The following is a 25,375-nucleotide window of genomic DNA, read 5'->3' as shown; positions in this document are numbered from 1 at the left end:
TCTGCTTTTATAAAAACAAACTCTCCCTGAATTAGGTTTTTATTTCAGAGCTGAAAAATGAAAATTAAGTTATACATTACTTTTCTACTGACGAGGTTACCATCGTGGTCCATATAGTGTTCCTCGGTCACAGACTCGCCTGGGATATTCTTTGCTTGTTCTCCCTGCAAGCGTTAGTGGTTAGCGCATGAATAAAAGCTCAGAAATGGCTAAAAACATGATAAAACAACTCTTCACCATCACCACACACCAAAACAACACCTCAAGACAGAACTTCCATGTCAGATAGAGACTGAGCACTACGTTTGTTTTCAACCAGCCAATGTAAACACCATTAACTATGACAGGTTCAATAGTCATGTACACAAACATGGCTATCACAACATATCACACATATGAACACACAAAGAGAGTACAACTATCAGTACACCAAGCCACTACAATGCACACCAGACTGACCGGTCTAAACAAACCAAACCAAGGCTCAGCCGAGCTTCTGCTGCAGGCTTTCGGTGTACCTTTAAAATGAGACGGCGTCTGAAGATTCTGGTAGTTACAGTCTGTTCTTCCTCTGAACCGGAATCTACACTAACCCGCTGCCGATAAAGGTATTATAAGGTCATTACACAAACACATCGAAGGAGTCAGGAGGGGAAAGATGCACATGATGTATAGGCAAAGGAATTAGTTAGTTCAGACATTTAGTTGATGTCCTTCATGTACGTCAATGCCACCGTATATCAAAAAAGAGGAACCTGGAATAAAACACTGAAGTTTATGTTTCTTAAGCACAACTTATACAATAGGTTTCGGCATGTCTCCTGCAATAACAAAATCACAATAAAATATAGTGCTTTAGTAGCTACAGAAAATAAAGAGGATTATATTCGACGCTGTTACAACGACGTATTTTTATATGATTAGTTATTATTATTGCTTGTCACATTACCTGGACTTTTTTCTCCGATACGAGTGCTCCCTCTTCCTTTCTGCCATTTGATGATTCCGATGAGCGGTCCTGAGGTGAGTGCTTTGAGTTGTTGCCGTTCTGTCGGGACCTCCCTGATTCGCCCCTAGACGAGGATGTGATGGAGTCACTAATGTTTTCTTGGCTGTTGGGTAAGAAACACAAAATAAGGATTGCAGCAGGATAACGTGAAGAAGCAGTAGATTTCAAATTCAGGTTGTCATTCTGGGAGGGATTCTGTTTGAAGCCTAGAGTTGTATAATACTTTTACCTTTCCCGCCTGTCGAGCAGGTCTGAGCTGACACTGCGGCCTGGCGTTGGTGGTTCCACATTGACGCTGGATGAATCACTGTGCCAACCTGAAAGTGAACACACTTCTTTTTCTGCCCGTTCAACCTGACCAAGAATCTCCTGAACACTGGCCTCGGTCATCTCTTCGTCCTCCTCCTTCTCCTCTGAGCCTTCTTCTTTCTCCACCTCCTCCTCCAACAGAGATCCTAATGCCTCTTCTTTGATTTCTTTCTCTCTGTTTCCCTCCTCCTCTTCCTCGTTGGATTCAGACTCACTGGGCTGACGTTCCCCAAGTGCCTCAACCCAGGCCTGAGGGGAGAGGGGAGCTATGGCTTGGTCCTCGGCTGCCTGGTCTCCTTCTGATGTCCCGTAAATATCTCTTTCATTGCCACACAACCCTTCTTCATCTTTCAACTGCAGTTGTCCATTTGTGTCATCCACTCTGTCACTCTGAGAGACCCTTTCCTCACTGCCCCCTTTACATTTTTGAACCTCAGCTGTTTCAGCAATGCCCTCTTTGACAGCCTCTGCTTCTATTGTGGTACAACCTTTTTCCACTTCATGCATCAGATTATGCTGTTCTTCTGACAGATTCTGCACATCTCTCACCTCTTCCACCTTGCAGGCTGCCCCCTTATTCCCATCATTTCTCACATGTTGTTCTTCCTCTGCAGACCCCTCCTTCTGTTCAACCAAAATCTTATTCTCCTCTGCCAGCGTAGACCTATCTTTTGTTATCATCTCACATTTTCTTTCCACATTTTTAATCAAGTCCTGCTCTACCCACTTTTCCACAAATCCATTTCCCTCTGCTAACTCTGCTGCAACCATCTCAACAAACTTCTCTATGTCTTCTGTCACTTCCATTTCACCTCCTTTTAAACATATATCCTCCTGTAAACCCATCTGGACTCCTCCAGCTCCAATTTGTGCTCTGTCGGGTGATGAAGGGGTTATTGATGATACTGATGAGAGTGAAGGGGAAGATGTGGAGTTAACCATGTCAATGTCTAACTCACACATCGCAGGGAGGGAGTGTGACTTGGGCTTGTGGCTCAGCTCCATTTCTTGACAAGGCCTGTCCTCCTCCTCGCTCGAAAGCAGCTGGTCGTTCAGAGCGATGTGGGGCTTTCTGACCTTGGGAGGAACAGGATCAGGGAGTACAAATACTGGGACGGACAGGGCGAGCTCACAGGGTCTGGGGGGGCTCCTAGGGGGGCTGTCCGGCTCTCCGCTACCTGGCTCTATCTCTGGGCTCCAGGGCAGGGGCTGAGGCTGGGAGTCAGCCAGCAAAGGGGTGTCTGGTTCTGGGTAATGGTGGAGCTGGTGGTGGGCAAGGGAAGGGTTGGGGGTGACGGGGAGTTCAGGCTCCAAGAAGTGGGGGTTGGAGTGCAGTGTGGCGGGGGACTGCAGCTCTGCTAGAATGCTCTGATAATCTGTAGGTCACAGGATGACAAATGTAGAGACATACACACCGAAGCATGCCACGAAGCCACGAAGGAATATAACCCACAGAAAAACACACACACCCTAACACATACACCGTGTGACATGGACGATGGCACAGAGGCTGAAGTGTAAAGCATGTATCCAGACAACCACTAGCTGAGGTGGTGATATGTCAGAAGCTATGGCAGTACAGTATGATAAACTGATATCAAACGTATGCACTAAAATGTAATAAATACATACAATACATTTTAATGTATATGTTTGAAAATGCCATATTCAACACAAATAAAAATAATAAAATAGTAAAGATATATAAACAAGTATATTCAAATTGATAGTGATCATAAAAGCAATGTCATTTTTATCAATAGTTGTTTGATTTTCAGTGAGTGTTCATTCAAAAGTTGTAGTGAGGTAAGACTTAAAAGTGAGACACATTAGTGCCATAAGGCCATAATATATATTAATATATATTAATCATGTAGCGTCAGAGGTCATTTAGTGTAAGATATGAATTTTTGCCAGGGTGTTTTGTTACATGCTCACATGAGACAGTTGACAGATGAGAGATGTAAGAAGAAATAGGGGAGGAGAAGGAACAAGATAAAGGATAGAGCATGCTAAATGAATATTTCCACTGTGGAAGGGTCTATGCGGGTTTGAGTTGGAGGTGGGGGGATGGAGGGCGGACAAGTACACTGGCAAGCAGGACAGGGAGACAGGGAGCAGAGAGGAGGGGAGGAAGGACTGGGGCTAGGACAATGGCGAGAGGAGGCGGCCAGCTGGGTTACAAAAGGATCATTGCATGGAGACGCGGTGACAGAAGGTAAGGCCCTGTCTAAAGGCGAGAAGGGGATGGGAGAAACAGGTATAATGAGGGATTCAGATAGGTTAGGGGCAATAGAGGAGGGTACAAGGGTGAGGATGGCGGGTGTGGTTGCAGTTTCGGAGGTATGACAGGACAGGTCAGAGCAAGATCTGGATAATGTGAGAGAGGGGGTGTTTGGTTCAGCTTGTGAAGGGTTTGGAGCTGGTGTGGTGAGTGTGGGGGAGTTTGGGACAGATGAGGGTGAAGACAGGACAGACGGAACTAAAGAAGGAATGGGTGAAGGAGAGTTAGCAACAGGCGAGGGAGGTAAAGGTGAGGTGATAAGGGGGATCGTGGAGGACGGGTCGGGCGACAAAGGCAAGTCAGCAGATTGACGAGGGTCAGCAGGGGGGTACTGAGGGATGAGGCATGGGGAAGGAGAGGAGAGGAAGTTGAATTGTGGCAGTTTAAATAGCGCTGGAGGTGCCAAGTCTTTGAGTGAAATGGAGGACTCATAACTCGGAGAGCGGCGTCGGGAAAAGGGAAGTTCTGCAGTGGGTGTTAGGGGAGTGGGTGGGGGAGTTGGGGTTGGAAAGAAGGGGATGGGTGTCTGCAGGGTGAAGGCAGCTTGAGTACTTCTGGGAGTTAAGGGGATAATCATGCAAACTACAGAAAAGGAATAAGGCAAGACGTACGCAAAAGAGAAAAAAGAAACAAAACATGAAATGGAGGAAGAGGGAAAAGATTGTTTAATGTGAAACATGCTTGCACAATAAGACAATGAATGAATAACATGACTCAAGGATGTGTGGAGGAGGAGGCATGTGAGGAGAGGGCAACACATGACTCTTTATTAGTTAAGAGCTGTTATGTGCTGTCATCAGCAGTAAATACTGCTGTGGGAAGGTGATGGGAGGCAGGACAGGAGGAGGAGGAGGAGGAGGCATTCTGGTTTCACAGAGGAAGAGATTCTCTCATCTATCCAAGGAAGGCTTAGAGGAACTGGAGGAGAACTAGGAGAGCTAAACTAAATGAATAGAGAAAATCAGACTCTACAGGGTTATTTTTACTCAAGTCAGACATAATTGAAAACGCATTTAAAGCAGTACGTAGTACGCAGCATGCACTTAGAATGGGATTTTTATAGTGGATATTGCTCATTTGTGACCACTGGATACCCTGTTGTGATTTGTAGAGGAGTAGAGGCGTATACACCCTGAGCAAGACCTGATTTAAATACAAATGCTGGTTAATTCAACAGAAGCCAATTAAAATCAGTGCAAGTGTTAAAGTGCCATTAAAACATGGCTATAATTTAATAAATTGAAGAGCGAGAAGGATTGAAATGTAAAGAAAAATACCATTATCATTTCTATGGCAAGTAAACTATAAAGCATGGAATTCAGAAATGCATTTGGGGAACATTAGGAGCCAGTTGTCCAAACAAAATCCAGCTTCTCTAAAACTCTGCACCAGGACTATACATATGTGATCCATGCTTTTGCACAACAAAAAAAGGTAGCAGGGAGAGGTAAGAGGTCAGCTAGACAGAGCTAAACTTTACCATCAGCCTGATCCCGGAAAACAGCGTTATCATCGGCAAAACATCTCGTGCCTGAAATGTTACCATAGTCAAATATTGGGCCCTCCAGTAAAGTCACAATATCCATCCGATTGACTTTGGTCAGCACTGAAGTTAAGGCATCCGCTGTGGAAAAAAGGAAGACAAAAAAAATGTAACGAGTCACCTGAAAAAAGATTAAACAATGTTTATAAATTTGAGTTAAACTGCTTATTCCAATGTTGGGATGGTGCAATAAACACAATAAGCCTGTTCTAAATGTAAGCATTTTGCCCGGATTGGTACATGAGGATTTCTGAACAGATGACAGGTTAGATAGATGAAAAGTCAGACAGAAAGGGAGTGAGCAGGATAGACAGGAAGACAGACAGGTAAGGTAAGATGGACTACAGACACTTGTGAAAAAACCCTTAATTTAGTGAACTAGCATTAGAAATCGGACTTCTCAAGTTGATGAACTTGTTTTTTGTTTTGTTTTGGGCATTTTAGGCCTTTAATTCCACAGGACAGATGAAGACATGAAAGGGGAGAGAGAAGGGGAATGACATGCAGCAAAGGGCCGCAGATCGGAGTCGAACCTGCTGTGTCGAGAAGTAAACCTCTATATATGTGCGCCTGCTCTACCAACTGAACTAACCTGGCCACTGATTAACTTTTTAGCCATAAATCAAGACAGAAAGACTGAAAAGAGAGAGAAAGCGATACAAAGAGAGGAGACAGAAAAGTATGATTTTCAGATACAAAAATAGTCTTACTTGTGGCGTTCTTTCCTTCCCGACTGACCCATTTCTTAAGTAGCATGAAGCTTTGTGCTGTCAGAGAGTTGGGGTTCTCTAGTCTGACGTGGTTGATCTCATCCACTGTGAAGTTCATCTCCCGAGCCAACTCTGTGATGGGACACAGATAGCAGCTCATAAATATTCAAACTTTAATGTACAGTCACTTAATTCACAGTGCAAACACACAGGCTGCAGATATTTGTATTTCAAAATGTCAAATAAAAAAACAGCATAGATTCTTTATAATTGACTCAGTTAGCCAGAAGATGGCAGTAAATAACACGTTTGAGACTGATAGGGCCAAAGAAAAAGTTAGATAGAAGGGGATTAAAACGTGGGGTCATCATCATGGCTTTCAAACGAGCAAAGTGGCAGTTGGTCAAGGACACATCCCCACTCTCCACCTTGCCCCCCGTCGCACACTCAAAATTCTGGCACACCAGCGAGATCTACGTCATTTTGACATCACATTGGCACACACGAGCTCGGCTACGGCAACTGTAAAACTGCCTTAAGAGAGCGAAAAAGATACAATGCAGAATGTTTCTCACCTGTCCAACTGAGTCCCAGGTGATCTGCAACGATAGCCATGCGCAAATCTGTTCGCTCACAAGGACTCTGGGGACCTGGGAAGATAGAGGACAATCACTCATCAATACCATTCACATTCTTCTCCTCCTATACACTAATGTAATCCAAAAATAAACATGTAAATAATTTTCCTTTTCTGGCCACTTATTCATCACAATTAACACCATTAATCAAGATTGTGTCAAAAATATTTATATTACAATGGTTAGGATGTTAGTGTCATATCGCTGTAATATAGGTTCAATTATTTCCCCAGGATGGCAAGAAAAGGATATTTCACATTAGAGACATTATGGGCAACTTAAATATGTTCATAGAGTAAGTGGTTTTCTGTGACTGTTTGTGGTATGTATCCTCTAGGCAGGCAGTAACTGTCATGAGAACCACACAAAACAAAGCATAACATGACTCTCAACAACAAAGTCATTGTTCTACAAATCTAGGGCGGAAAGGTCTATGTCAGAATCTAAAATGTCAACATGCAAAGACGCTTTTGTGTGTTCTTTGCCAACACTAGTTAGTTTAAATGACAATTGATAGCATAAACAATTATATAAGAACAAACTACTACAATAACTTGGTAGCCACCCTGCACAGACAGACAGACAGAGAGACAGACAGACAAACAGACAGACAGACAGACCGACCAGGGAGTTGTTAAAAAAGGGACTGGTTGTGCCAGTGGACCAGTCACTACTACTGGCATGCTAAATCTACTATATGGAGGTTTAAAAAGGTTGAAAGAGGGGAACAGAGAAAAGAGAATCTTGCAACAAGGACAATACAGTACACAGTACATCAATGACAAAAAATAAATTTAAATGACAGCTACTGTTCTAAAGAGAATATGTAAACACGCCACAGGCATTCCAGTCAATCCATTAAACGATCACAACGATGTCATGCAACTAAAAGTGAAATATATAAATATATATAGATGTATTTTAAACATAGTGTGAAAGTTTTACAAACTAGGCTTGATCTCCGCGATGGGAGGCGTTCGAGACCCTGTGAGTCCCTGACTGCCCTCCTTCCCACCAGTCCGCCTACTCCTCCTGCTCCTCTCACTGCCGGAGGCCCTGTCCGTCGTCGCCACCTTTGCCCTTACGGACGCGGCCCCGGCCTCAGCCCTCGAACCTCTACCAGACCTGGATGAGCGGGAGGGCTGGGAGGGCTGGGAGGGCTGGGAAGGCTGGGAGGCGTCCGACAGAGAGGTGCTCCGGGAGGTGCTGTCTTCCTCCGACTGCTCTGTCTGCGTCTTTTTCTCCTCGTCTGACAGGCGGTCCACCAACTTTAGCGTCTCCCCGCTAATGCCTTTAAAGTATTCGATGGTGCGCTTACAAACCTCACTATGGTTCTCCTGTCTGTCCTGTCTACATGATCCCTCAATTGTGACATTGCTGACCGGATGCCTGTCTTTCAGTGGTAGCCTTGAGGGCAACTGTATGGCTGCTCTCCCTGTGTCCAATGCTCTTGTTGGCTGTGAGGTAACCCGAACTGAAACAAGTGAGATAGCTGTGGCAGCAGGGCTGCTCTTTTTAATATCCTTGATTGGTATTCTAGACCTGGGTTCTACTTTGGCTATGGCTGGCTCTCCTCTTTTTCTGACCTCAACCATCACTGCTTGTTTGGGCTTCTGTTTGCCTATGGCTGTTCCCTGCGTATGAAATGACCACCCTGATGCTTTAACTGGAAGCCTTGACTTGGGCTGCTTCACTTCACTTTCTTTAATGGTTTCAGTGTTCTGCTCCTGTTCTTGACTGCGGTGTACTTCCACTCTCTCTTCCAAATCCCTACAACACAGTGTTTCTATCCTGCTAGCTTTTTGAAGAGTGGGCTCAGAGGAGGACTGCAAATTAAACACCACACTACCACATTGAATGTAGTTGGCCTGAACACTGGAGGACTCAAGGTTATTGTTGTTGTTGCAGTTTTCAGTAGGGTAATCTCTTTTCTCTAACTTGGGCTCAGTGTGTATGCTGGACTGGCTATCTGTACACTGACCCTCTAAACTGATGTATTCTGGCACCATCTGACCTTCTGACATCTCAGCTTTATAATCGGTGAGATCCCCCGAGTCTTTTTTCACAGTTATAGAGGCAGCTATGCCCATCTTAATAGGAGTGCGTAATTTGGGATCAACCTTAGAGGCTGTGATTGTGCATGAGGAGGCAGTCTCAGCTATGGCTTCACAGGTGGGGGCATCAGTATAGCCAGTGTCACTGCCAGGCTGTGCAGTGCTGCATTTTGCAGTTGTTGTTGCTGCTGGTGTTGTGCTGCTGTCTGTGGTAGTATCTATAACCTTGCCATCTACAGTGGCCCTCTCCCCTGACTGAGAGGAAATTACCCCCAGGATCTTGCCCCCTCTCCCCTTTTCCCCTGTTTTAGGGTCAGAGGAATGCTCACCAATCTGGAAAAACTGAAGCCTCTCTTCAACAAAGTCCCGCTTGCTCATGTCAATAGCACCACTGCGGGTCATCTCAAACATCTTCCCTTCGTGGAAAGGGAAGGGGTTAGGCTCACTAGTCGGTGTGCTCTCATCAGTCGGTGTTCGAGCGGGGGTTGTGTCAGGTGTTGTAGCCTGTGATTTGTCCTCCACCGATAAACCAAAGGGCTTGGGGTCCTCATCTTTTGTTTTGGACTCAAAAACTCCATCATTGTCACCCCCTTTGGTGGACCAGGGGTCAAAGTCTAGGCCTTTGGTGGCAACAGTTTTAAAGGTTGAATTCAGCTCCTCTTCAAGTTGGTAGCCAAAGTAGTTTTCTGCAAAGGTCTGCCTATCTGGATGTCTTCCTTCAAGGGTATAATCTTTTTCGTCTCCACTGGCTGAAGATGTCTTGGTTTTAATCTTTCCATTATCCCCCCCTTCCTCACATTTCTCTTCCTCTATCACTTCAAGCTTGGACTGACTAAATGAGCGGTCAGTTGTTTTTCCATCATTGGACAGACTAGATGTTTTAGGGTCTTCGCTCAGTCCATCATCCTCATCCTGGAGGTCATACCCATCTAAAGAGTCTACTTCAGTAGCATCTGTGTCATGGGAGAATTCAGCAGTGGATGCTATGGAGCAGTCAGTGATTGACTGGTCATTGCCATTTTGTTCCAAGTCAGCATCCTCCTCCTTTACAACACCATTGATCTCAGACTCATTATCTCTGTTTTTCTTTGATTCTTTGGGTTTCAGGTGTTTCTCTCCCTCCTCTTTCATTTTGAAGGTGTACTTTTTGACAGGGATGGGATGGAAGACAGACTCATCATCACTGGAGTCGCTGTTATCAGCTCCCGGGGGAATAGGGGATGGAGGCTGCACCCTGATGATGGGCTCGGCTAAGAGGTGCCTATCATGTTCCTCTTGGAGGTTCACCTCCATCATCTCTGTCTCTGCCTCAGAAGAAGCACACGACCCCCTTTTCTCAGGGTCGGACTGCTCTGCCTCTAAAGGAGGAGGAGGTGGAAACTCTATATAAGCCACTCTTCTCTCCTTTGACTTCTGTCTCTCTGCATCCTGTTTTCTACTGTGATTCTCTGAGAAAGCTGGCTTAGATTTTTCCCTTGAGGGCTCCTTGTAGATAAAGGTCTTCCCGTCTTCCTCCTCAGACTCCTCTGGGATAGGGCTTGGCATGCCAGGCATGAAGCCTATCACCGAGTCTGGTGTTCTTGAGGCCAGACTCACTTCCTCTGAGCTGGGGGTCTCAGGGGTAACAGGACTTTTCCCAGAGCCGTCCATGAAAGTCACTTGTTCTAGAGTGTCATCTTCTGGACTTCCTTGAGGAGATGGAGACCGATTTTGCTTGACAGTGTAAAATGCACCCCTAGTCTCATGCACTGTCCTACTCTCATGGCTTACTATCTTTTTGTACGTTCCCAGCTGCCCCGAGGCTGTTTCTTGCTCATACTGCTTTCCTACTTGGATGCTAACATACACAGGTAAGGGTTTAATATCTTTGAAACCCTCTGTGACAACTACAGGAGTTACTTCATCCAAATACTCTGCTTGGTCACTATCAACACCGTTACACACTACATTTGAAAGGCTACCGTCTGATGAGTCTGTGGATTTTCCTAGTGATGATCCTCGAGTAGATTTGTTGGATTCAGAGCTACTGTGTAACCGATTTCTAGCTAAAGTAGGTATATGAGACCCCGCCCTCTCATGTGGTTCAACAGAGGCATCTAATTTTAAAGTAGTGGATTTGTGATTTTCAGAGAAATTAGATGGCTTTCTTACAGGAATTTGTGATTCCGAGTTTTTTTTTAGACTATCATTGCTATTTGGACTTTCTCGCACAACAAATTCTGTGTAGATTATTTTCTTTGTGGTTTCTTGTCTTTGGGAATCACTATTATTGCCATCTTTAATAGAATCATGGATTAAAGACTGAGATAGTTTGGGAGATTGGGGTTTATAGTTCCCGTAATCTTGGCTCTCCCATGTTTTAAATAACTTTTTCTCTTCCTGATCTTTTCCACTGGTCTCGTGCTTGGGTGAGAACTTATTTGATTCACCATCAAGACATCTCCTCTGGTTTCCTGGACTGTCGGGTGTTTTTGGAAGGTTTGGACCAGCAAACACCTGATACACAGGTAGCTTACTTTCCTGGAGCTTCCTGATAGGAGGATTTGAATTGTGGCCACCCTGATGACTCCTATCTTGCCTTTGAGCCTCTTGCTCAAACTTTAGCCTCACTGCACTGACTTTGGAGGATGACATTTGAAATGGTTTAGGGCTTTCACCTGTGCTTCCCTGTAATTTAGCATCACCTTGTTTTCTTGAGTCTGAATCACTATACTGAAGTAACACTCTTCTCTCTGGACTGCTGGGCAAGCTGGCACATTTCCTGTCACTGGAGCTGAACCTGTCTCTTAGCCTTTCTCTGCTCCACTCTTCCCCACTACCCCCATTCCTATAAGCTGGCCTCTCTGGACTACTGTGTGTAGAACTTGGCCCTGACCGTGATTCTCTGAAGTCTGGTCTTCGAGATTTCTTCTCTGGAGACGAGAGCTCATCGTTGAGCTGTTCTGTTTTATCACGAAAGAATTGAGATACCTCACTGAGTTTTTCCTCTGCCTCCTTTACAGTCCTGTCCACTCTGTCCTCATATATGAGCTGTTCTCTGTCCTTATTCTGTGTGTCATCTGACACACGCATCCAAACTGATTGCTTTGGGCTACCAGGTTCAGAAGAATACTGCAACAGTGTCAATTTGTCAAAGTTATCATCAACATTGGCCATTCTTCCAGATTTGTCAAACACATTTCTTGACGACCTAAAGACATACTCTGTCATTGGCCCAACTGATCTACCCTCACTGTGACTGCTTCGGTCTGGTGAGTGGAAGCGAGACCTATCTCTCAGATATTCCTCTGTGTCAGAATGAGACTGGTCAAATTTCTCAGAGAGTAGCATTTTCTCTGCAAAATTATAAGATTCTCCCCTAAGCTCTGATGATTCATCCTCATTGTACTCTACAGATTGCTGGCTAAGTAGCCTTAGTGTTTTGTAAGAGTCATCTGCCATGAGCTGGGCTGAACTAGGGCGACTGTCTTCCTCTTGTGACATGGGTGTGTTTATTCTGGGGGAGTCAAGGTACACTGGAAGTGATTCCTCAGGCTCCTCCTCTTCCTGTCTATTCCCTGGATAGTAATACATTTCCTTCTCTCCATGGTTTTTTGTCTCTCTGATGATGACCTCTGTTGGTTCTGTTTTATTGCCTTTTTCAATGTGAACCTCAATTATTCTTTCAACCTTAGGTTTGGAGTTGATGTCTTCGAGGACTCTTTGTGATGTTTCCTCATTGCCCGACTTGTGTTCAAACAGTCCAGCCAGCTCTCTAGAAGGGTCCTTGCCTGACTGAAAAGCCTTCATAATGTCATGCACCGACATAGTTTCCTCACACCTCTCCGATGCTGATTCTTTGCCAGGTGGTTTATGGTAAACCATCCTAGTGGTGGTTGTGATGTGAGTCTCCTCCTTTACCCTCATCCCTTTTCCCATTGGATCCTCATCAGGGCTGACTTTTATTGAATAGCATTTATTCTGATCTGGACTTGATGTAGCTTGATGCCCTTTAGAATCTGAATCAATGTATCTGACAGAATGTGCATCCTCCATTGCAGGTTGTTTGTTATCCTCTGGGGACTCATAGCTCCTGATGACATGAACAACCTCAGTCCTAGTCTCAGTGATCATTGGGGGAACTGGGATATCCTGGAAAAGGGCCTTGGGGCCCATGCCTTCTGCACTCTGAGGAGCAGAGGGTGTCCTTTCACTCCGGGTCTCAAAGCCACTGTCTGAGAGGGGGCTTTTATCCTGTTCATGCGAGATATCATCAGGGGAGTCTAGCACGGTGTCTGCTCCAAAAAGCGCATCTGCTACTTTACTGAGCTCTTTGTCTGAAGCTGAAGAGCGCATGTTTGTTGGAGGCATTTTGAGCTTGTGCTCCTGAACGGCAATGGTGGGTTTTAGGACACGTTTCTGCTTTTCCTTGCCTTCTCCTTCTCTCTTGCCCTCATCTGCTTTAGGCTTTGTGTCATGCATTTTGGAGAAAGAGCTGCTCCCAACATCATTGGCCAGGTAGTCAACCACTTTGGAGAGATTGAAATCTCTATCTGGTATTGTTTTTGATTTAGCTTGAGGAACCACAGTCTCATATCTTGGCGGATAGCTCCAGTTGCTTGGTGGTTGTTCAACTTGTACTTTTGAGAAGTGTATGTCATCCAAAGAACCCCTTTTAAGGGAAACCCTACCATCCTTCACAGCATCTTTAGTAAGGATTTCGCTCACTTTTACCAAATCTTGTTTTACTTTCTCCACAATCCTATATGGCTCCTCATCCTCTATCTTAACCTCTTTGGAAGAGTCAGACTGAAATCCTTTACTGGCTGTGGAATTCGGGTCTGTCTGCAAAATGGCTGACATTCGTATCAAGTCCTCTTTCATTTCGGCTACATCCTTCAGAATCTCTTGGCTGGATGACAGTGGTGATGTGGTGTTTGATTTCAGACCAGCAGAAAAAAGAGGGGCTTTGATGGGGGAAAGAGTTCTGGCAAAGGAAGACTGCATCTGAGTATTCACCTCGACAGGCACCGTCTTTCGTGGGGACAGAAGGGCAGCAGCCGACTTGGACACTTCAGGTAACTTTTTAAACTGGGGCTCTGGCAGCACATTAATAACAGAGTACACTGGAACAGTCATTGTACTAGATGTTACAGCAGTCGTGGCATTGGGAGGGGATCTTAGAGAGACGTAAAGGGAATTAGAAGCTGATGACCTAATGGACTGATATGAGGAGGATGCAGAAGAGGACATGGACTTCAAGGTGCCATAGCCTGCAGAACAAGAATTAAATGTTTTTTCAACCTCATCAAAGGCTGCATTGACACTTGTAGTCGCAGCATTGGTGGTTGCTTGTATTCTCTCTTGAAGACTGCTTGTGAGAAGAGATGTTGGGGATGAAGAGCGGTACTGTGTAGGTGACACAGTTCCATTGATCAGAGCTGCAGCGCTTGGAGGGGTGTTGGATTTAAGTGGTGACGAAAGAGAGGAGAACAGGTTTCTTGCAGGGCCAGTGACATCCTGGGCAAAGGAACGCACAGAGGAGAGACCAGGGACTGTTTTTATGGGAGAGGAGGAAGGTGCTGTGCCACTAGAGCCCCCCATAACGGTCTTGTATGGCAGGGGTAAACTGAACATACTCAGAGAAGATTTGGGAGAGGTTGGTGGGGTCATGCTTATCGATGTTCTCTCAAGAAGAGGGCTTCCTCCTCCAGAGACAGTTATAGGGGAGGTCCTAGCAGACAATGCTGCCAGTCCTTTTATAGATATAGGATCTGGGGCACTTTTACCTGGTGACGCCAGGGGACTATGGCTGACCTGGACTGGGTACTGGTTTTGCTGGACTACAGTTTTAATAGGAGAGGAGATGGTTCTGTAAGTTCGGATGGGAGAGGCCATGTCACTAACTGACTTTACAGAAGAGGCAGGTGATCCGGGGATGTTGGTCTTTATGGGAGAGGCAGAGTTGATGGACCAGACAGATTTTAATGGAGAGGCAGATGGCGTGTTGGATGACGAACTGGAGAGGGAGCCAAACCCAGACTTGGCTTGACCAGGGACGGCGACAGGAACAGGCGACCACGCCTGATAAGATCTCGTTGAAAAGACAGGTTTGTGAGGGTAGCTAGTAGGCTGTGTTCTCGGCGAGCTTCGATCAGTTGTTTCTTTAACAATAATTTAAATCAAAAGCAATAAAGAAGTAAACAGAAAATGTAACAGAAAATAATTTGAAATAAAACATAAAAACCAGAAAGAGAAATTTGAGTCAGTCAGAAACAGCATTATTCACAGCAGAAAGACAAAATTCTATACATGAAATGTACAAAAGGCCCCTATTCAAAAACCCAGGATGATATGACAGATGATGGTCTAAAATCAGTGAGTAATGACAAAATACATCCGATAAAGAACAGAGCATGTATAGGAACAAAATGCTTGACATATGGTAGACTTGACAAAAAATGACATAACCAAAAATACAATTCCATTGACTTTTGATGTGCTATTTGCCTCCTTGCATCAGTGCCTTTTACTGTACATGTTTGATTGACATGTCTTTATCCTTTCATTTGGTTAATTTTCAATGCCAGAGATGACCCCACAAGTGTATACCATTAATAAAGAAATATCACTTTACTTGTTCGGTCATGACTTAAAATAAAATATGAGGTTGCACTTCACAAAAAGTAAATCAGTAAATCAGCCATTCATGCCTGTCCAGTATGCCCTGTAATTTAGAATTGTCTCTGTTTCCAGTTTAAAAAACATTTCTCAAGTCATACCTATGAATATATTTTAAATCTTTATTGGATGAACAAGGCTGGAATAATAAAACAAAACACAGACAACACCTCAGGATTTGTAAAACTTCCTAAAAAAGTGTAGTATGAAATCTGCCCCTAAAATGCTTGCTCTAACATAAATCAAGTTAATGTAAAGTGCAACCTGTTACCACACTAAAATACGCAGCCGCACACAATCATAAAGCCAATAAGAGTGAAATGGCCACTAAAAGAATGAGAACAATTCAAAACAATATTTTTATTCAACATGAATCAAAACATTTTTTGTTCAAATGATAAATGATGAGACAGACATTGGTTCCCAGTGTTTCCACAAATGTAAAATAACATAACAGTTGAAACAGAGAGACTTTTTGTCAACATGGGGTGGGTAAGCAAAGCGTAACACACAGTAAACCATGCAAATGTTTGATGAATGACAGATGATCAAAGAGTATGTGTCAGGTGAATAGAATAAATGATTAATGAACAAGTTTTTTCAGGTAGATCTCTTTCTATACTATGGGTATATGAAAGAAAATATGTACACTGTATAAAGGGACCTTTAGACACTAAAACTAATTTAAATCACATAAATATCTGAAATCAATTAAAAATTGAATATAAGTAAAAATGGGAAACTCACTCGCTGCTGGGTCGGTCAAATAGCTGTAGCGCTTACGCAAAGCTAAGGAGGCAAAGGTATGACGTCGTTCTGGCTTTTCAGTCTGAAACAAACAAAAAAGAACAAAAGATGCTTTAACATAAAAAATATGTTGAAGTGTTACTCTGATCTATCATAATTAGGTCTAAATAATAATGTTAGCTTGTTAACTAAGATACTGCAGTGCATGAATACTGTCCTGTTTTTAGTGAATCAGCACATGCTGTTAGTACTGGCACAAGGAGGCACTGCAGGTGTACTGTAGTGTCTCCTCTGGAGAGTAATGGACTGTTTCCCTGCATCTCTTCACTCACTGCATTTCTCAATGTCATAACTACGGACAATATGTGCTCTATCTGCATGGCCTACTCCAGTAAGAGGTAAGCACGGGCAAAATCCAACTTCCAGTTCGATCCAGTGATCAAAGTTTTTCTGTTCTTCTCAGACAATCAATGTTGTATTTTTAACCAAACTTTTTGCAATCGTTAACCAAGTTGCCTAACCTTCACCATACAGTAATCATACTGTAGTTGCAATGTGTAGTTATTGTTGGAATACTATTTTTTATGTTGGCGCTAAGCGTTCAAAAATGCTGTCCCTGAACTTAGTCTGGGTCTAATAATCTGGGTTCTGAATTGTCTGATATCAACATTCTGTCTGCCAAGTGGGTTGATATATTTATGTAGAAGAAAATATCACACATTATCACCAGTGGTGGAATGTAACTAAGTACATTTAATCAAGTAGTGTACTTAAGTACAATTTTGAGGTACTTGTACTTGATTATTATTATTCTCTGCTACTTTATACTTCTACTCCACTACATCTCAGAGGGAAATATTGTAGTTTTTACTCCACTACATTTATCTGACAGCTGTAGTTACTTTACAGATTCAGATTATTAATACAAAATATAATCAACTAATAAGTGATAATGTATTGTTATAGATTAAACTACCCAGCATTATATAAAGTAATTAAAATGAGCTCCAACATTACCAGCGGCAACATTAAAGTGATGAATACATTAATAATAATAATTATTATTATTATAATCCAATATTATAATATATTGTATTCTGAATGGGCCATTCTGCATATGTACTTTTACTTTTGGTACTTTGAGTATATTTTGATGCTAATACTTTTGTACTTTTACTTAAGTAAGAGTTTGAATTTAGGACTTTTACTTGTAAAAGAGTATTTCTACACTGTTGTATAAGTGCTTTTACTTTTATTTAAGTAAAGGATATTCCACCACTGCTGGTCACTACATATAGTGTAAGTACTTCAACACAAAAACAGTCTTATCTCCTATAAATGTTGTGGCATCTAGCTGAGAGTTAGTTTTCTCTGTTACACACAAGCCAAGGGTAAAGAAGGGAAACCCCAAATATAACAAAACCATGACTAAGTAGACAAAAGAGAAGAGTTACGGTTTCATCTTTAGCTGACAAAAGGTACCATAGTCCGTGTGAAACTTCCTATGAGTTAATAGTAAGGATGGAGACATGGTGATTTCCTGTTGGACATGTATGGAAAGGAAGATAGAGATGAAAAACAAGCTGAGGTGTGGCACAGCAATTGGCTCCACTGCACTTTTTGATGAAGACGACAATAACTAAATCCTTGCTGATTAAAACAACTGCCATTTCCACTCATGCACTACATGGGGTCACTTCAGCAATGACGTAGCTGTGTAAAAAAACGTGCAGTCAGAAGCATCTTTCACACCAGGGTACTGTACAGAGACAAAATATCTGCGATATGCATATTTACTACAGCATCTGCAGTAAAGCCAACAGAAAGGACGACAAAGAAGAAGCAGTTCCATGTGATGATGAAGAATCTGTTTTACCTCATCATCAGGATCAGACTCCATATCCTGTGGTATTCCAAGATGCATTGCAGGAGAGGAGAGAGATGACACAGTGGAGAGCAGGGGCGTTATAGTGAGCGGGAAGGTGGAAATCAAATTCAGGGGATGAAAATGGAGCAGCAAAAACAACAAAAGGCATCAGAAATAATCTATGGGATTAATACAAAATAAACAGCAAAATAACAAAAGCAAAAGCAAAATCATTTCAGTTTCTTGTGATCAATCAATACCACAACAAACAAACAAATGAGAAGAGTCGTCTTTTTGCATAATTCTTATGTACCCACACTGAGCCAGGCAATAGAACAAAGCACGATGTGCATGTGCGGCTGCATGTGTACGTTGTGGGGTCTTATGACTGGCACAGGCTTTAACACTAATAAAAGACACAAGCAGCAGGCAATCCTTTCTAGACCAAATTAACTTCAATGGTTCCTCTTGATGTCAGGACAACATCACTTTCTGTATTTCAATTTCATTTACATGTAGATGATATGATATGGCCTAAAAGGATGAGGTATTCAAACATGGTGATTCTACCTTCTTGTGGGTTGGCAGTGTGATATTCAAATTGCATATGGCAGTCTGTGGAAGGCCTTTACTGGATTTTGGCTCTCTCAGGAAGGAGAGGCGTCCACATGGCTCCTGGCCCATATCTCTGATCTGTAGGGGACAGCAAAGAGATGCATCATGAGAAATAATTTCAAGAAAAGAATGGTGGAAAATGTGGGAGCTTTTCTTCCTTACTACCGGAGTAGAATTTTCTGTATTTCTTTCTATCCAAATTCATTGTACATTCCTAATTTTGGAAATTGTCATACAGTATGTAAATGTATGAATCTAACAGGCAAATTGTATTTAATTTATCATTCGTCGGCATGCCAAAAGATTAGGACAAAAATTTAGTTACAGTGTGTAGCTCTGACAACATCCACTGCAAAAGAAAATTGCTATTGCTATGAATATCAGCCAACTATTAGAGGAAGATCTGACATGATGATCTGAATCATCTTCAATCTTGACAATTCTGACATATTTTAATCAGCAAGGCACATTTACAAAGGAGACCAGAGTGAACAACATAAACAGAAAATGCTAGCAGAGAGAGAGGGTGATAGGAGGGATACATTTTATACCTTCACGTTGAAAGGAAGTCTGTTTTCCTTGAAGGAGTAGAAGTTAAAAACCAGCTGCTGCCCACTTTTGGTGAGAGGGGACAGGTTGCCATAGCAATCCACGTGGATAGGCTTGCCCTCGAGAACCTACAGAAGTTCATTGACCAAAAATAAAGCTTAAAAACACAGCTTAAACACATTCCGGAGACCTGGTTGATCAAACTGTAAATTGCATTTCAATAACATAATAATGCTTTTTTTTAATTTGTCAATTTGTTCTTTATCCACATGAACCCACAACTCCACCTCAATATCTTTGCTCCGGGCCACTTCCTCAAAGTTCTCCTGCTGCTCAAGGGTCTTGTCCACCTTGTCGTCTGTCATGCAGAAGCAGCGCAGCCGAGCCTCAACAGCGTCGTTCATCTTGGCGAACACCACAAACTTGGCCAGGTACGGCACGCAGATCAGCTCCCGGTATAACTGAGACGCTAGACTCACCGTCTCAGGAATCTGGTGACAGTCTGCGAGCCAGAACCTGTGGAGGAGAGAGGAGATGAGAGGGGGGAAAACACAAAAAAAAAGAAAATAACAAATCTGGAAGTCAGCCAAGTGAAGAATTTGCCTAATATTACGATGACTTACAGCCTAATAGTGTAATTGACCATCTTAAGCAATAAATCAAACGAGCTGGGTTATTTCTCTGAAGGGTCAACACAAACACATGACAGCTGGTCAGTAATCTAATTACAGAGCACCAAAGGGCATAATATCAGGCTACACACTCGCCACATGATCCCAATCTAGTTAGGATGAGAATTCATGACTTTGTCTACTGTAACCAAAAAGTTCACTTGCTAAGGCCAGTTTAAAAGCATGCCTCAACAATGTAGTAAGGATGTGTAACATTGTTAGTATACAGGGTCACAGAGAAAACTGTCTGTTTGAATACTAAAGAGGGCATCAGGAGACAAAAACCTCAAAATCAGGTCACTTAATTAATTCAATTAAAGTCAGCCAATAACATGTAGAGTCAGACAAGAGGTGAACTCGCTCTCCTTATGTGTGTAGTGAAAGAGAGATGATTGGGAAAAATTAGACGCTGAAGTCAGGAAAAATGTACTTCTGTCGATTCAACTGACAGTAATCTGAGTTTTTCTCTTGTGATAGATTTTAGGATTCACTGCCAATTTCTCATTGCTTCCTGGTACTGCACAGTCACCAGTTTGAGGCTGACTGAAATGTCTTCTGGCAGCGATTTCAATTTGCATGGATTTACTTGTTGTATCTTCCAGAGTGGTAGGACCAAGGCTGCAGCTAACTATTATTTTCATTATCGAGTTAATCATTTGGTTCATTAAAATGTCAGAAAACAGTGACATTTTAAACCTTTATTTTGATCGCCTAATCAACGCATCTCTAGATAGGACCAACATGCACTTCATTTCTACAAGAAGAATAAGAGAAAGTAAACTTCACTTCATGACATTTTTTTTTTTTTTTATGAGCACACAACACTGAGCCATATAGAGCAATAAAGTGCTTTATTTATCCAAATGGAAAATGTTGGGCCCATTTTAATTTACTATAAGTTTTTGTAAAACTATTCTATATTTTACTACAACTGCAAATAAGTATGTATATTACCCAGCTTAGGAGAAAAATAGTTATAATGATTTTTTAGTGATCCAACACATGGCACACTGTAAAAATATAGTAGTATGTGTGTGTGTGTCTCACCTGGCCGACACATTTGTGGTGAAGGAGACGCAATCAGTTACAAAGGACAGCGGTGTGGTCCCTGTGATGTCCTCCCACTGGGCAGGGGACGTCCCTCCTGTATGAAACAAGGGCCCAAAGATGAGCTCACTGCCTTTCCAACCTTGCCAGTGTCTTAGCTTTGGTAATCTTCATCCTTTCATCTTCTCAGGTCTTTTCATCTTCCCTCTATCGATCGGTGGCTTTTGACATCAAAGTAGGCCTGATGTGCCCATGGCTATTCAATTCATAGTGACTCTGAGTTGCTAACTCTGTTTCATGTATAAATGGATGAACAACTATGGCTGGTGTCACATATCACATTTTGTTACTTGCAAGCAAGGCCTGCAATAGCATTTTGGATAGAGGTACTGTTACAGTATTGTCACGCTCTAGTTATCTACAGGTCTACTCGCCTGTGATGCTGCAGAGCAGACGCAGGCAGGGCGCAGAGTCGCCTCGATGGCCACTGGGATGGCCTTCTGCCGATCGAGGTGGGACAGGGATCGTCATAGTGATCGGCTTGTGGAACTTCCTCCTCCTGGGCTCTACAGTGACGATGGGGCTGAAAGTGGCTCTGTTCCCAAGGACTGCCCTCGCCATGTCATCTGGCACAGGCTGGGCCTAAACAGAAACACAGGAAGACAGAAAAAAGTTTAAACTTTGAGAAATGTTCGGTCAAACTTTTCCTGAACTTTCTATGAAAATAAAAAGTCTGGGCATGTGAGGAAGAATCAAATATGTAACCAAAAAATAGGTCATGTATAAATAAACAACAGGTCAGTGTACAGTGTTTGTGGAAAAAAAGCTGAGTCATGAAACAGATTGAATTTGAGCTGATCCCAGGAGTCCTGTTGTACCTGCAGGCCAACACGGATCCTCTTGGTGAGCGCCCCTTGTGGGAATGAGGCCTGGACCATGGGCACGGTGCTGCTGGACAGCAAGCCTCCGTCAGGGCCCATGTGGTTCGACTCCTGCTTGATCCGCGACACCACAGCAAAATACTGAGGAAAATCGCTGGTGACGATGCGGCAAATGCGCTTCTTCTCCAACTCAATAGGACTGTCCAGCTCTGTGACAGAAAATATTACTTTCAGAAATGTGATTTTAATGGTCACTAAATACAAATTCTGACTTTATAAATGCATTTAAATGTTAGGTACTATTGAGGTATGACATCATGGTCAGTGTCACTACAAAAAGGCTAAACAGACTGAATAAAACTGAAAAATGGAGTGAAAATCTGTTTTCTAGGTCACCAGCTGACATATAGCCCTGGGTTATGTAGTATAGGTTTTCCTAAGGGGTTCAGTTCACCTTCATCCATTCACTGTGGACAAAAAAGCTGTCTTTGTACAATTTATTGTTAGTAAATGTTAGAGCCCACTGAATAACCTTTCCTTTACCTTCATCCATTCCACTAAGCAGCTCAATGAGGTCTTCTGGTCGGGCGTCAGACTGGTGCTCCTTCCACGTGTCACCATTGTCACTCCTCAACACAATCAGCTCCCTCTCTTTCCCCCGCATGGACCCAAAATGAGGGATCTCCACAATCACAGGACTAAAAGAGAATACAATAAAACAGTCTGAGGAAATGAGTAAATGAAACCACAAACGTTACGGCAGCTTAGAAGTTTTAAGAATAATTACTGGTTAATAGGGCTGGGTACCGAATTCAATACTTTTTAGGCACCGACCGAATTGCATCAAAAGTATGGAGTATCGGAAAATGCCTCGTCATTCAATACCCAATTTCAATACCTAAGGAGTAAATCTCATCAGCGTCAGAGAGCCAATAAGCATGGAGCATGCTTCTACCAAGATCTAATAATGGTTGTGATTGGCCGTTTAACATTACACGTCGTAGAGACACGCAGAAAAAACTCTACATTACACAGAGACGGCTCACACAGTAGGAGCTGAAAAATAACTGAAATTATTTTATTTTATTTTTATTTTGTATTATTTTATAGGACAGCTGAAGACATGGAAGGGGAGAGAGAGGGGGAAATGACATGCAGCAAAGGGTCGAACCCGCAGCCGCTGCGTCGAGGAGTAATGATTTGTGCCGTAATGTGTAATGTGGCAATTTTGTTTTCAGTTTTGTTTAATTAAATTGGTATCCAAAAAAGTATCGTTTAGGAATCAGTATCAAAGTCACGGTATTGGTATCGGTATCGAAATATTTTGAATACCCAGCCCTACTGGTTAATAAGCTGCACTGGCAAACTATAACCATTCGGTGAGTCATGATATTTAAAGTAGATATTCCCCTTTGATTTGTCCCTTGGCCTGCTGAAAACGGCAACTCATCAACACAAGGAAAAAGAAAGTCCCAAGTGTCCTACCCGAGGAACTGAGCCCCAGCGGGTCCAACCTCCACCAGCCGGCTGACCAGCCCCTCTCCCTCCACCATGGGCGGGGGGTATGCCAGCTTGTGCCTTTTGGCCAGGCGGCAGGTGATGCGCGTGGGCGCCGTGCACTTCCTGGGAGGTATGATGATGCGCATGCCATTGTGGCGGCTGCCTCTCATGGAACCACCGCGGGCATCCACCATGAAGCTGACCAAGAACCTGCATAGTGAAAAGGAATAATGTTAGAGGAGGAAAAGACATAAACAGAGAAAAAAAGATAGACAGAAGCTATACCATGGACACAAGTGAGGAAGACGATTCCCATGCTGTGATCACTGTACACTCAAACAAAGTAAGGAAAAGAGAGAAAACAACAAAAATAGAGAAAGAGACAAAACGATAGGAAGAAAAAAAAAACTGATGCTTTGAGTTCTGAAAGGTGGCAGCTCTCACCTTCGCCTGCCTCAATTTAGAACATTAAACACTGTCTGAAACTAAATAGGGTGCGAATGAAGTAGCAGAAACTTCCGTTTCCATTTCTGAGGCTGACGGTGAGACTGTTGCCAAAGATTCAGTTCCTCTAAAGCAGCATTCAGTGATCAAATATTAAAACACCTCCACAGATGTTTTACCAAGATAGGGTTAATGTTATTAATATGGGATGTGTCCTCAAATTAAGAGCACATTTTGGCATCCCGTTAATATAATCATTGGCACAAGTTAAAAGTCAGGATGGAGTAGGAAAAACTGTATTTTTCATGAGCAATGCTTATGCCTAAAGCCAAATGTCGCTCTTCTTTTCACTAAAAGGGTTGTGTTATGCACTGTATGGTTGCATTTTCTATATTGTATGTTGGAAATAGCAGAATCCCTGTAAGGTTTTGAAGAAGATGTATTGTAAATATGCACTGTGAGAGAAAGACAGATGGCACATCAATGAAAAGACTTCCAAACAAGTTGACTACACACTAATATCTAGGCAGTGCAAATGAAACACCAGATCACACAGATGAGACAAGCACAGAATGGAGGAGTAGAGGAGGCTAAGAGGGGAAGAGAGAGTGGCGAAAAGAGAGGTAGAAAGACAGAGGTGGAGGAGTGAGTGACATCACTGCGGCATCATGGGTGAAAGCAGCAAACTCAGTCATCACCTGGAGTCATACTGAGGGAGCGGGGAGGAGAGGCTGCAAAATAAACACAATGGAGGCAATGCAGGAGGCAAACCCCCAGAACCTAGTTTTAGTATCAAAGTTTCACAATCACTGTTGGGATCTGTAATAACTGCTGAAGATGAGAGAAAGATCAAAAACCACAGGGGTGGAAAACCAAGGGATAAAAGGGACAAAATGACAACGAACAAAAAAATATATAGACAGAAAAACACACAAAGCCTAATAATGAGTCAACCAAAACTGGACATGACAGATCCCAGTATTTCATTTCTACAGCAAATAAATTATTAAGCATTTAATTCTGTGCAAAGACAGCATCGTTTATCTAGAGCAGACTTTATAATGTCGTATATTCAAAGTATGTGAACGACATGGGAGCAAAGTCTTATCATTTTATCCAAATGAAACACATGAACCACTGTACCATGAGCTCACACAGTCTGTACTTTGTATCCATGAGGACAGAAATAGAGAACATGGAGGTGACGTCTGGACCATGTCTCTAGTCTTATGGTATGACATGAGAGCTTTAGAGGATGGACTGTGTCTTTGTCGCTGTAATGCAATATGTACAGTGCGGCACTGCAGAAATCCCACAGCCCTGCATCATGTCTGCATCAGTGCTGCAGGGTTTGCTGAATATTGACTTGTAGAGGGAGAACAAAAGACAATACAACAGTATGTGTGCACAAAGCATAGGGAATGTGTAATTTATGCAACCGTTATGTGGATGTATATGCGGCTTGTGTATGTGGTGTATGTGTGTGCATGCTGGTAAACATATCTTGACAGTTTGGATAAGACAGTGCAGCTGTTCTTACCCAGAGTGAATGGGGCTGGACACAGTGTTGTGGCTGTGGTCCATAGTGTCCGGAGTCCAGCTGTAGCGCCGCATACACTCCGAGCTGTAGTCTCTGGTCACAGCCAGGTGCTGGGAGAAGACAGAGGTGAAGAGAGGAGAAAGAAAAGATAAGACAGAGAAAAAGGAGGTTTAAGAGCGTGGGAAAGGCAGATAGAGATTAAGGTGAAAGAAGAGGAAGGCGGAATAAAGGACAGAAATAAAATAAATAGTGAATGGAACGAAAGTGGCACACCAAGAAGACAAAAGAAAGCTAATTATTAACCCTT

The 25,375-nt window shown here is 42.9% G+C and overlaps 1 protein-coding gene across 50 annotated transcripts in view; it reads right to left on the bottom strand.

The window, feature by feature from the left end:
- LOC116055816 (ankyrin-3-like) overlaps positions 1-25,375 on the bottom strand; it is a 135,125-nt gene that overhangs the window by 4,736 nt on the left and 105,014 nt on the right. For 20 of the 50 annotated variants that reach the window (XM_035992340.1, XM_035992342.1, XM_035992345.1 and 17 more), the window contains 20 exons: positions 25,069-25,178; positions 24,227-24,259; positions 23,070-23,294; positions 22,128-22,282; positions 21,582-21,793; positions 21,138-21,345; positions 20,704-20,800; positions 19,273-19,501; positions 18,988-19,113; positions 18,392-18,514; positions 17,831-17,857; positions 15,955-16,036; positions 8,877-14,690; positions 6,431-6,505; positions 5,856-5,987; positions 5,083-5,226; positions 1,239-2,694; positions 950-1,112; positions 519-596; positions 81-164 (listed from right to left, as the gene is read on the bottom strand). In XM_035992340.1, coding sequence (XP_035848233.1) covers positions 81-164; positions 519-596; positions 950-1,112; positions 1,239-2,694; positions 5,083-5,226; positions 5,856-5,987; positions 6,431-6,505; positions 8,877-14,690; positions 15,955-16,036; positions 17,831-17,857; positions 18,392-18,514; positions 18,988-19,113; positions 19,273-19,501; positions 20,704-20,800; positions 21,138-21,345; positions 21,582-21,793; positions 22,128-22,282; positions 23,070-23,294; positions 24,227-24,259; positions 25,069-25,178 — 9,573 coding nt within the window. Of the gene's footprint in view, positions 1-80; positions 165-518; positions 597-949; positions 1,113-1,238; positions 2,695-5,082; positions 5,227-5,855; positions 5,988-6,430; positions 6,506-7,442; positions 14,691-15,954; positions 16,037-17,830; positions 17,858-18,391; positions 18,515-18,987; positions 19,114-19,272; positions 19,502-20,703; positions 20,801-21,137; positions 21,346-21,581; positions 21,794-22,127; positions 22,283-23,069; positions 23,295-24,226; positions 24,260-25,068; positions 25,179-25,375 lie in introns of all 50 variants that reach the window. The other 30 variants (XM_035992329.1, XM_035992337.1, XM_035992324.1 and 27 more) reach the window with 10 other exon arrangements.

The sequence above is a fragment of the Sander lucioperca genome, chromosome 15 (genome assembly GCF_008315115.2).
Source record: "Sander lucioperca isolate FBNREF2018 chromosome 15, SLUC_FBN_1.2, whole genome shotgun sequence".
NCBI classification, from domain to species: Eukaryota; Metazoa; Chordata; class Actinopteri; order Perciformes; family Percidae; genus Sander; species Sander lucioperca.
The sequence above is the reverse complement of the archived record's forward strand: the minus strand, read 5'-3'. Positions and strand labels throughout refer to the sequence as shown.